We start from the raw sequence: 13,081 nt of genomic DNA on the forward strand, positions 1-13,081 counted from the left end.
CCCTTTAATTCACATACTGTAAGTGATTTAAAACCTCGGGCAGAAACGATTAAATCTCAGTGAAATTACATTAAGGCTCGTCAGGATGACACCATGAGACCGGCGTAATTACTGCAACTCCAGCAGCTGATAATGCCAATTGGCCGTGATTTCCAAAAAGAGAGATGAAAAAATTCAAGATGAAAACTTGGAGAGCGTGTGGAGGCGTCGGGAAACTACAGAGAGAGGAAGCCGACAGATTGCAGTGAAGACGGATGAAACTCTCAGTTTCACAACAAAGTCATCTAGTTGATACTGCTAGCCAGACAGAAAGCTACTTGCTTCATTAGGCAGTAGGCACCAGCTACTGTAGGTTCATAAATAGAGCACCTTTATCTTTGATGAATTATATTAAAAAAGCTGAGCTTTAGGCCATCTTCTATTGCCAATGTGTAAAGACAACACCTATTCAACTGTAAAGGCCATGGTTGTGATGAGAGAGCCATAGGACCGGGTTGTTGTGAGGAATACGGGTTGGACCACTCACCTAGACCTGCGGACCATTCTGTACGCGCTTGGCAGGGCGTGCTTGGTTTTAGGCCGGGATCGCGATCTCGACCGTGACCGCTTCTTGCGTTTCTTCTTCTTCTTCTCTCTGTCCCGGTTCTTCTCCGGTCGTCTGGAGGTGGAGGAGGAAGAGGGTAGCAGGAGGGTGGAAGAGGAGGAGGGGGGCTCTTTGCTTTTGAAGGTGCTGACGTCAGGTGGTCTTTGATCAGCTGGGTACACATGTGCTCTAGAAGCCAGAGGGGGGGATGAGACAACGGGGGCCACTGGGACCTCTGGCAGCTGTGGCTGGGGTAGAGAGAAGGAGAGAGAAAGAGGGATTAGCGAAATAAAGAAGAGGGGGGAGGGGGCACATTAATGACAAACATACATCTGCACCTTGGGGCATTTTCTAGTTTAACAGTCCAAGAAAAACCAAACTTATTGATTTTATAATAATAATAATAATAATAATAATAATAATACATGCCATTTAGCAGACACTTTTATCCAAAGCGACTTACAGTCATGTGTGCATACATTCTACGTATGGGTGGTCCCGGGGATCGAACCCACTACCCTGGCGTTACAAGCGCCATGCTCTACCAACTGAGCTACAGAAGGACCACATGCAAACCAATCAGAACTCTTCCCTCTGACAGAGGGGGCTGAGGAGAGAGAGCGAGAGGGAGGGAAGGAGAGAGAGTGAGAGAGAGGGAAGGAGAGAGAGAGGGAAGGAGAGAGCGAGAGGGAAGGAGAGAGAGCGAGAGGGAAGGAGAGAGAGCGAGAGGGAAGGATTCACAACTGCCGCCTCCTGTGTTTGTGCATCTGCCGACGGATCAATAGGAGCAGCCACAGGCTTAAGGTGATCTGGGAGACATTATCTAAATTCAGCCTGCGTCTCCAATCAATGTTGAGCGCGTATGTGTGTGCGTGCCTGTATGATTTTGTGCTTGCGTGTGAACTCGACCGACCCAGGTAAAGGGTTAAGTCATAGTTCTGGGGCCGTGCACTCCTAGCTCTGTCCTCGGGTCATGATAACTGCTCGCCGTGAGCTGGTTCTGGTTGTGGTTCTTCCCTCAGACTTACTCCGTTGTTAATTAAAAGGTGCTGGTTACACAATGCAGCCTGATAGCTAGCGCCCTGCCCTGCCTGCCTGGCTTACAAAACATAATTGGCCCTTCTCCACTGTCAGCACGAAAGTGCCTCTAATTACTTCAGTATGTGTCTGTCTGGTTAAATTAGGTCTTCTGCCTGCCACTGGATCCAACATCACAACTGGGCCTCAATCAATCAATGTAGCGTCACACGCCATTGAACTTCCACTTTGCCATCGTGAGGAGACAGTGGGTTGGGAGTGTGCAATAGTGGAGACTTTGGGTATGGAAGTGTTCATATGTGGAACAAAAAAGTGTGTATGTGTGTGTTAGAGAGAGAAAGAAAAAAATAAGTGTGTGTCAGAGTTTGCCGCAGTATCTGCAGAGACAGCTCCGGCGACAGTGGGTCAAATGAGCTCTCAGGAGCCTCGACTTAACCGGGACACAATGTCTTCTCTTAACAGCATATTTATAACCTACCCTGTCCCAATTAATAGTGAAACAGGACTACTTATTTTCCTCTTCTTCCTTCTTCCCTCACGTGGAGCGAGCGAGAGAGCCACGTCCCCCCCCCCCCCAACCTGCTCTAGACAGCTCAAGCGCACGGCAGGGGAGGAGAGGAGAGAGGTAGAGGAGGATAAGAGGAGAGGCAGAGAAGAGGGGCAGAGAGGAGAAGAGGGATCTGCGTTATTGGCTTTGATAAAGTTTTCGGGTATCAGTATTTTGCGGTGTGATGCGGTACGCTGCGGTGGCTCAAGGCAGATAGTGAGGAGGATGGCTGCGAGGATATTTCAAGGAGGTTTTGGGTTAAAAATAGAATGACATTTAGGCAGGCTTATCCCCCAGAGCCATGGGGAGAGAAGAGTGTGTAACCTGACCTCTGTGAAGCACACCTCCACACTGGAGAGACATGTAGTGTATGGGAGAAGAGGACACGGAAAGAGGAGGAAGATGGATAGAGTGTGTTTGAGAGAGGGATAGTAGAAGAGAGAGATGGATGGAGAGGAAGAGGAACGCAGTCAATCATGAGCGAGAGGGGGTGTCAGAGGGACAGATATTGAGCAAAACATTTGAGCGAGGGCGGACAAGAGAACGAAATGGACAGAGGGCGAATGAGAAGGTCGATGAAAGGGAGAGGATGATGAGAGAGAGAGAGAGAGAGAGAGGGCGATGAGAGAGAGAGAGGGCGATGAGAGAGAGAGAGAGGGCGATGAGAGAGAGAGCGATGAGAGAGAGAGAGAGAGAGAGAGAGAGGGCGATGAGAGAGAGAAAGAGAGTGTAGCCAGAATCTACAACTCTCGGTGTGCAAACAAACTGCTCCAGGTCACCTTGTCTGTTGTCATACTGTAATATGGGCCACGTCAATAACTCTGAAGCACCAAAAAACTTTGCCTGCACTTGTTTGCAACACATCCCACCCAGTAACGGCTCAAGCTCTGCCATCTACTCTTCACAGGCTTCAATTAACTGGCTTTGACAGACTCAATATGTTTACAAGGAAATGGAACTAAATCTGAAGCTCTGGTCCTGTAATCAATCAATAATTCACACTTGTGGCCAACTCTGGGACGGCTTCCGTTACAACAGCAAGACATTGGCTGAAGCAATTATTAGCTCGACGCTGCGCCTCTCCTGGTGTTTCAGAGTTGTGTGTGTGTGTTTGGGAGCGTCCCTGTGGAATGTGAGAGGAGGATAGTATGGATACACAACTCTATAAACACAAACTTGACAGCCAGGGAAAACAAGGCGAGCAAACCGCCGTCCACACACACAGCGCTGTATCCGATGCTGTAGTAGACAGTTTACAAAGGATGGCCAAAAGAATCAAGGTGACTACAAAACTACAAATAAAGTTAAGTTTATAACAGGATGAAAGTATATCCTAACACGCCCAGACTGAACAAATAAGAAATGCTCGTTGAAAGTAAAAAAAAAAATATGACTTTTGACTTTATTCCAGGTTCTGAGAGAGAGCGACACAGGCGTTGTGGGAGCATTTAAAGCCGGAATGGTAGGGGTGTAATGGTACATGTATTCATATCGAACCATTTGGTAAGGGCACCTCGGTTTGGTCCGCACTGTGAACTACAATGAATACATAAAAAAAGACATGTACAAAATGAAAACAGAAGGTCTATAGGCTATGCATATGCTGTGTGACTAAAACATTAACGTTAATAAAAATTCTAATCTCAGTTTCAATTTACAGTTTGGGGACATTTTGGCTTCCCAGTAGATTACGACAGAGATGGACAACGACTTGTGGATAATAGACTACGCAGCTGCCAACACCTCAAATACGTTGACACATTTAGGCCGTAAATCACCTCAGTATAACGGAGCAAGACGGAAACGCAAAGAAACAGATAGGTCGGCTGTTTTTGGAATAGTCTTTGGTTTATAGCCGCAGATATGTGTATCTGTGATTGAGAATAGGGGGTTTCAGGCAGCACCTTGTGAAAGTGCTTAAGCCATGTAACTAACTTTCCTCTTGTATCTATTTCAGCAAACATGTAGTACCTGCTAAAAATAAGCAAGCAAAAGCCAAATGAATTTCAATAAATTGGCAAATGCACCCTTTGTTGCGCATACTTAACAGTGGCACCTCAACACATTACCCCGGAATGGGAGGTGAACGGTGCTATAAACATGCCCTCTTCATGACAATTACAAATGCGTATCTGGCACTGAAGGAGGCAGTATACTGGTGCGTTCGTTACCAAGATGGAAGTGGGGATTTACCACAACCGACTGGGAAAAATCTATTTCAACAGCCCTCCAACAGGTAATTATACTGAACAAAAATAGAAACGCAAAATGTAAAGTGTTGGTCCCATGGTTCAAGAGCTGAAATAAAAGATCCCAGAAATGTTCCATACGCACAAAAAATATATTGCGCACAAATTTGTTTACATCCCTGTTATTGTCATGCAGGTGAAAGAGGACCCAAACGCGACTTAACAGAAACAGAGTTTATTAAAGTCCAAAACGGAATAACAGAAATCCTCTAGATTTGTAGAGGGGAAAACAACTGGAGAAGCGGCCACAGACTGCAGGTCGCTTCGGGTAGGCGCAGGCCGTAGTCGACTGAGACACCTGCTCACACGCAGCGTCTGATGAAGGCACAAAACACGACAGGACAGGGTGATACACAATCACGGCAAAAACACGACAGGACAGGGCGAAACGCAATCACAGCATGGTGAATACAATACAAGGAACCGACGGAACAGGAACGGATCACAAAGGAATAAATAGGGACTCTAATCAGGGGAAAGGATCGGGAACAGGTGTGGGAAGACTAAATGATGATTAGGGGAATAGGAACAGCTGGGAGCAGGAACGGAACGACAGAGAGAAGAGAGAGCGAGAGAGTGAGAGAGGGAGGGGGAGAGAGAGGGATAGAACCAAACAAGACCAGCAGAGGGAAACGAATAGCATGGGGAGCACAGGGACAAGACATGACAATAAATGACAAACATGACAGTACCCCCCATTCACCGAGCGCCTCCTGGCGCACTCGAGGAGGAATCCTGGCGGCAACGGAGGAAATCATCGATGAGCGAACGGTCCAGCACGTCCCGAGACGGAACCCAACTCCTCTCCTCAGGACCGTAACCCTCCCAATCCACTAGGTATTGGTGACCCCGTCCCGAGAACGCATGTCCATAATTTTATGTACCTTGTAAATAGGTGCGCTCTCGACAAGGACGGGAGGGGGAGGGAAGACGAACGGGGGTGCGAAGAAAGGGCTTAACACAGGAGACATGGAAGACAGGATGGACGCGACGAAGATGTCGCGGAAGAAGCAGTCGCACAGCGACAGGATTGACGACCTGGGAGACACGGAACGGACCAATGAACCGCGGAGTCAACTTACGAGAAGCTGTCGTAAGAGGAAGGTTGCGAGTGGAAAGCCACACTCTCTGGCCGCAACAATACCTTGGACTCTTAATCCTGCGTTTATTGGCGGCTCTCACCGTCTGTGCCCTGTAACGGCAAAGTGCAGACCTCACCCTCCTCCAGGTGCGCTCACAACGTTGGACAAACGCTTGAGCGGAGGGAACGCTGGACTCGGCAAGCTGGGATGAGAACAGAGGAGGCTGGTAACCCAGACTACTCTGAAACGGAGATAACCCGGTAGCAGACGAAGGAAGCGAATTGTGAGCGTATTCTGCCCAGGGGAGCTGTTCTGCCCAAGACGCAGGGTTTCTGAAAGAAAGGCTGCGTAGTATGCGACCAATCGTCTGATTGGCCCTCTCTGCTTGACCGTTAGACTGGGGATGAAACCCGGAAGAGAGACTGACGGACGCACCAATCAAACGACAGAACTCCCTCCAAAACTGTGACGTGAATTGCGGACCTCTGTCTGAAACGGCGTCTAACGGGAGGCCATGAATTCTGAATACATTCTCAATAATGATTTGTGCCGTCTCCTTAGCGGAAGGAAGTTTAGCGAGGGGAATGAAATGTGCCGCCTTAGAGAACCTATCGACAACCGTCAGAATCACAGTCTTCCCCGCAGACAAAGGCAGACCGGTAATGAAGTCTAAGGCAATGTGAGACCATGGTCGAGAAGGAATGGGGAGCGGTCTGAGACGACCGGCAGGAGGAGAGTTACCCGACTTAGTCTGCGCGCAGTCCGAACAAGCAGCCACGAAACGGCGCGTGTCACGCTCCTGAGTCGGCCACCAAAAGCGCTGGCGAATAGACGCAAGAGTGCCTCGAACACCGGGATGACCCGCTAACTTGGCAGAGTGAGCCCACTGAAGAACAGCCAGACGAGTGGAAACAGGAACGAAAAGGAGGTTACTAGGACAAGCGCGCGGCGACGCAGTGTGCGTGAGTGCTTGCTTAACCTGTCTTTCAATTCCCCAGACTGTTAACCCGACAACACGCCCATAAGGAAGAATCCCCTCGGGATCAGTAGAAGCCACAGAAGAACTAAACAGACGGGATAAGGCATCAGGCTTGGTGTTCTTGCTACCCGGACGGTAAGAAATCACAAACTCGAAACGAGCGAAAAACAACGCCCAACGAGCTTGACGGGCATTAAGTCGTTTGGCAGAACGGATGTACTCAAGGTTCTTATGGTCTGTCCAAACGACAAAAGGAACGGTCGCCCCCTCCAACCACTGTCGCCATTCGCCTAGGGCTAAGCGGATGGCGAGCAGTTCACGGTTACCCACATCATAGTTGCGCTCAGATGGCGACAGGCGATGAGAAAAATAAGCGCAAGGATGAACCTTATCGTCAGACTGGAAGCGCTGGGATAGAATGGCTCCCACGCCTACCTCTGAAGCGTCAACCTCGACAATGAATTGTCTAGTGACGTCAGGAGTAACGAGGATAGGAGCGGACGTAAAACGTTCTTTTAGAAGATCAAAAGCTCCCTGGGCGGAACCGGACCACTTAAAACACGTCTTGACAGAAGTAAGAGCTGTGAGAGGGGCAGCAACTTGACCGAAATTACGAATGAAACGCCGATAGAAATTAGCGAAACCTAAAAAGCGCTGCAACTCGACACGTGACCTTGGAACGGGCCAATCACTGACAGCTTGGACCTTAGCGGAATCCATCTGAATGCCTTCAGCGGAAATAACGGAACCGAGAAAAGTAACGGAGGAGACATGAAAAGAGCACTTCTCAGCCTTTACGTAGAGACAATTCTCTAAAAGGCGCTGTAGAACACGTCGAACGTGCTGAACATGAATCTCGAGTGACGGAGAAAAAATCAGGATATCGTCAAGATAGACAAAAACAAAAATGTTCAGCATGTCTCTCAGAACATCATTAACTAATGCCTGAAAAACAGCTGGCGCATTGGCGAGACCGAACGGCAGAACCCGGTACTCAAAATGCCCTAACGGAGTATTAAACGCCGTTTTCCACTCGTCCCCCTCTCTGATGCGCACGAGATGGTAAGCGTTACGAAGGTCCAACTTAGTAAAGCACCTGGCTCCCTGCAGAATCTCGAAGGCTGATGACATAAGGGGAAGCGGATAACGATTCTTAACCGTTATGTCATTCAGCCCTCGATAATCCACGCAGGGGCGCAGAGTACCGTCCTTCTTCTTAACAAAAAGAACCCCGCCCCGGCCGGAGAGGAAGAAGGCACTATGGTACCGGCGTCAAGAGACACAGACAAATAATCCTCGAGAGCCTTACGTTCGGGAGCCGACAGAGAGTATAGTCTACCTCGAGGAGGAGTGGTCCCCGGAAGGAGATCAATACTACAATCATACGACCGGTGAGGAGGAAGGGAGTTGGCTCGGGACCGACTGAAGACCGTGCGCAGATCATGATATTCCTCCGGCACTCCTGTCAAATCGCCAGGTTCCTCCTGAGAAGTAGGGACAGAAGAAACGGGAGGGATGGCAGACATTAAACACTTCACATGACAAGAAACGTTCCAGGATAGGATAGAATTACTAGACCAATTAATAGAAGGATTATGACATACTAGCCAGGGATGACCCAAAACAACAGGTGTAAACGGTGAACGGAAAATCAAAAAAGAAATAGTCTCACTGTGGTTACCAGATACTGTGAGGGTTAAAGGTAGTGTCTCAAATCTGATACTGGGAAGATGACTACCATCTAAGGCGAACATGGGCGTAGGCTTATCTAACTCTCTGAAAGGAATGTCATGTTTCCGAACCCATGCTTCGTCCATGAAACAACCCTCAGCCCCAGAGTCTATCAAGGCACTACATGTAGCACCCGAACCGGTCCAGCGTAGGTGGACCGACAAAGTAGTACAGGACTTTGATGGAGAGACTTGAGTAGTTGCGCTCACCTGTAGCCCTCCGCTTACAGATGAGCTCTGGCTTTTACTGGACATGAATTAACAAAATGTCCAGCAACTCCACAATAGAGGCACAGGCGGTTGGTGATCCTCCGTTCCCTCTCCTTATTCGAGATGCGAATCCCTCCCAGCTGCATGGGCTCAGTCTCAAAGCCAGAGGGGGAGATGGTTGCGATGCGGAGCAGGGAAACACCGTTGATGCGAGCTCTCTTCCACGAGCCCGGTGACGAAGATCTACCCGTCGTTCTATGCGGATGGCGAGAGCAATCAAAGAGTCCACATCTGAAGGAACCTCCCGGGAGAGAATCTCATCCTTAACCACAGCGTGGAGTCCCTCCAGAAAACGAGCGAGCAGCGCCGGCTCGTTCCACTCACTAGAGGCAGCAAGAGTGCGAAACTCAATGGAATAATCCGTTATGGACCGTTCACCTTGGCATAAGGAAGCCAGGGCCCTAGAAGCCTCCCCACCAAAAACTGAACGGTCAAAAACCCGAATCATCTCCTCTTTAAAGTTCTGGAAATCGTTAGAGCAAACAGCCCTTGCCTCCCAGATAGCTGTGCCCCATTCTCGAGCCCGGCCAGTAAGGAGTGAAATGACGTAAGCAACCCGAGCTCTCTCTCTAGAGTATGTGTTGGGTTGGAGAGAGAACACAATCTCACACTGCGTGAGAAAGGAGCGGCACTCAGTGGGCTGCCCGGAGTAGCAAGGTGGGTTATTAACCCTAGGTTCTGGAGGCTCGGCAGGCCAGGAAGTAACAGGTGGCACGAGACGTAGACTCTGGAACTGTCCAGAGAGGTCGGAAACCTGAGCAGCCAGGTTTTCCACGGCCTGGCGAGCAGCAGACAATTCCTGCTCGTGTCTGCCGAGCATGGCTCCTTGGATCTCGACGGCAGTGTAACGAGCGTCTGAAGTCGCTGGGTCCATTCCTTGGTCGGTTCCTTCTGTCATGCAGGTGAAAGAGGACCCAAACGCGACTTAACAGAAACAGAGTTTATTAAAGTCCAAAACGGAATAACAGAAATCCTCTAGATTTGTAGAGGGGAAAACAACTGGAGAAGCGGCCACAGACTGCAGGTCGCCGGGTAGGCGCAGGCCGTAGTCGACTGAGACACCTGCTCACACGCAGCGTCTGATGAAGGCACAAAACACGACAGGACAGGGTGATACACAATCACGGCAAAAACACGACAGGACAGGGCGAAACGCAATCACAGCATGGTGAATACAATACAAGGAACCGACGGAACAGGAACGGATCACAAAGGAATAAATAGGGACTCTAATCAGGGGAAAGGATCGGGAACAGGTGTGGGAAGACTAAATGATGATTAGGGGAATAGGAACAGCTGGGAGCAGGAACGGAACGACAGAGAGAAGAGAGAGCGAGAGAGTGAGAGAGGGAGGGGGAGAGAGAGGGATAGAACCAAACAAGACCAGCAGAGGGAAACGAATAGCATGGGGAGCACAGGGACAAGACATGACAATAAATGACAAACATGACAGTTATAGTTACCATTTCTCCTTTCCAAGTGAATCCATTAACCTGACACGTGTGGCATATCAAGAAGTTTATTAAACAGAACTATCATTACATAGGCGCACCTGTGCTGGAGACAATATAAGGACACTCAATGTGCAGTTTTAAACACAATGCCACAGAAGTCAAAGTTTTGAGGGAGCATGCAATTGACATGGTGACTGCAGGAATGCCCACCAGAGCTGATGCCAGATAATTTAATGTTCATTTCTTTACCATATTCCTCTTCCAACATCATTTTACAGAATTTGGTAGTATGTCCAACCAGCCTCACAACATGTAACCACATCAGCCCAGGACCTCCACATCCGGCTTCTTTTCCTGCGGGATCATCTGAGACCAGCCACCCGGACAGCTGATGAAACTGTGGGTTTGCACAACCGAAGAATATATTCAGAAACTGTCAGAAACCGTCTCAGGCTAGGTCATCTGCATGCTCTCGTCCTCACCAGGGTCTTGACCTGACTGCTGTTTGGCATCGTAACGGACTTCAGTGGGCAAATGCTCACCTTCAATGATCACTGGCATATGCTGGAGAAGCGAAGCACGTGGGTGGCAGCATCATGTTGTGGGGATGCTTTGCTGCTGGAGGGACTGGTGCACTTCACAAAATAGATGGCATCACGATGCAGGAAAATTATGTGGATATATTGATGCAACATCTCAAGGCATCAGTCAGGAAGTTAAAACTTGGTCGCAAATGGACAATGACCCCAAGCATACTTTAAAAGTTGTGGTAAAATGGCTTAAGGACAACAAATTCAAGGTATTGGAGCGGCCATCACAAAGCCCTGACCTCAACCCCATAGAAAATGTGTGGGCAGAACTGAAAAAGAGAGTTGCACCCCTTCTGAAAAAACCTACACTCGATCCCTCCGATGTCAACAACTACAGACCAGTATCCCTTCTTTCTTTTCTCTCCAAAACTCTTGAACGTGCCGTCCTTGGTCAGCTCTCCCGCTATCTCTCTCAGAATGACCTTCTTGATCCAAATCAGTCAGGTTTCAAGACTAGTCATTCAACTGAGACTGCTCTTCTCTGTATCACGGAGGCGCTCCGCACCGCTAAAGCTAACTCTCTCTCCTCTGCTCTCATCCTTCTAGACCTATCGGCTGCCTTCGATACTGTGAACCATCAGATCCTCCTCTCCACCCTCTCCGAGTTGGGCATCTCCGGCGCGGCCCACGCTTGGATTGCGTCCTACCTGACAGGTCGCTCCTACCAGGTGGCGTGGCGAGAATCTGTCTCCTCACCACGCGCTCTCACCACTGGTGTCCCCCAGGGCTCTGTTCTAGGCCCTCTCCTATTCTCGCTATACACCAAGTCACTTGGCTCTGTCATAACCTCACATGGTCTCTCCTATCATTGCTATGCAGACGACACACAATTAATCTTCTCCTTTCCCCCTTCTGATGACCAGGTGGCGAATCGCATCTCTGCATGTCTGGCAGACATATCAGTGTGGATGACGGATCACCACCTCAAGCTGAACTTCGGCAAGACGGAGCTGCTCTTCCTCCCGGGAAGGACTGCCCGTTCCATGATCTCGCCATCACGGTTGACAACTCCATTGTGTCCTCCTCCCAGAGCGCTAAGAACCTTGGCATGATCCTGGACAACAAACTGTCGTTCTCAACTAACATCAAGGCGGTGGCCCGTTCCTGTAGGTTCATGCTCTACAACATCCGCAGAGTACGACCCTGCCTCACACAGGAAGCGGCGCAGGTCCTAATCCAGGCACTTGTCATCTCCCGTCTGGATTACTGCAACTCGCTGTTGGCTGGGCTCCCTGCCTGTGCCATTAAACCCCTACAACTCATCCAGAACGCCGCAGCCCGTCTAGTGTTCAACCTTCCCAAGTTCTCTCACGTCACCCCGCTCCTCCGCTCTCTCCACTGGCTTCCAGTTGAAGCTCGCATCCGCTACAAGACCATGGTGCTTGCCTACGGAGCTGTGAGGGGAACGGCACCTCAGTACCTCCAGGCTCTGATCAGGCCCTACACCCAAATAAGGGCACTGCGTTCATCCACCTCTGGCCTGCTCGCCTCCCTACCACTGAGGAAGTACAGTTCCCGCTCAGCTCAGTCAAAACTGTTCGCTGCTCTGGCTCCCCAATGGTGGAACAAACTCCCTCACGACGCCAGGACAGCGGAGTCAATCACCACCTTCCGGAGACACCTGAAACCCCACCTCTTTAAGGAATACCTAGGATAGGATAAAGTAATCCTTCTCACCCCCCCTTAAAATATTTAGATGCACTATTGTAAAGTGGTTGTTCCACTGGATGTCATAAGGTGAATGCACCAATTTGTAAGTCGCTCTGGATAAGAGCGTCTGCTAAATGACTTAAATGTAAAATGTAAAAAGCATGTGAGAGCAAGGAGGCCTACAAACCTGACTCAGATACACTAGCTCTGACAGGAGGAATGGGCAAAATTCACCAAATTTATTGTGGGAAGCTTGTGGAAGGCTACCTAAAATGTTTGACGCAAGCGAAACAATTTAAAGGCAATTTAAACTTTTTTAAACAATTTAAACTTCTGACCCTATGGGAATTTGATGACAGAAATAAAAGTTTAAATAAATCATTCTCTTTAATATTATTCTGACATTTCACATTCTTAAAATAAAGTGGTGATCCTAACTGACCTAAGACAGGGAATTTTTACTAGCATTAAATGTCAGGAATTGTGTAAAACTGAGTTTAAATGTAGTTGGCTAAGGTGTATGAAAACTTCCGACTTCAACTGTAGCTAGGTGGGACAACCACATACAGTATCATAAGATATTACTTTTTTTTTAAGTAGCTATGAGCAAATCAAAAAGCCACGTGCGACGGTTAGTGTATGTAAACTTCCGACTTCAACTGTAGCATGATCCATGACTAGAATACAGTATATAGATATTAAGTGAGTGAAACAGTATGTAAACATTAAAGTGACCAGTATGTTCACTTTAACGACTGAGTTCTGAGTCTTCAGGGTTTAGGTTAGCTCGTAATGCCTCAAAAAACAAAAACCCTGCTGTTGACCATAGTTTATGGGCATTGGGCACAAGACATCACCCGTGCCTAAGTGAATGGAGCTGAGACAGAGGGCTAGAAGCAAGAGAAGAGG

The 13,081-nt window shown here is 48.8% G+C and overlaps 1 protein-coding gene across 2 annotated transcripts in view; it reads right to left on the reverse strand.

The window, feature by feature from the left end:
* The window catches only part of LOC124006840 (splicing factor, suppressor of white-apricot homolog), a 150,779-nt gene that overhangs the window by 17,833 nt on the left and 119,865 nt on the right, over positions 1 to 13,081 (reverse strand). For both annotated transcript variants that reach the window (XM_046317029.1, XM_046317028.1), the window contains exon 14: positions 527 to 831. In XM_046317029.1, the coding sequence (XP_046172985.1) occupies positions 527 to 831 (305 nt within the window). The remainder of the gene's footprint in view (positions 1 to 526; positions 832 to 13,081) is intronic.

The sequence above is a fragment of the Oncorhynchus gorbuscha genome, linkage group LG20, assembly GCF_021184085.1.
Source record: "Oncorhynchus gorbuscha isolate QuinsamMale2020 ecotype Even-year linkage group LG20, OgorEven_v1.0, whole genome shotgun sequence".
Lineage (NCBI taxonomy): Eukaryota > Metazoa > Chordata > Actinopteri > Salmoniformes > Salmonidae > Oncorhynchus > Oncorhynchus gorbuscha.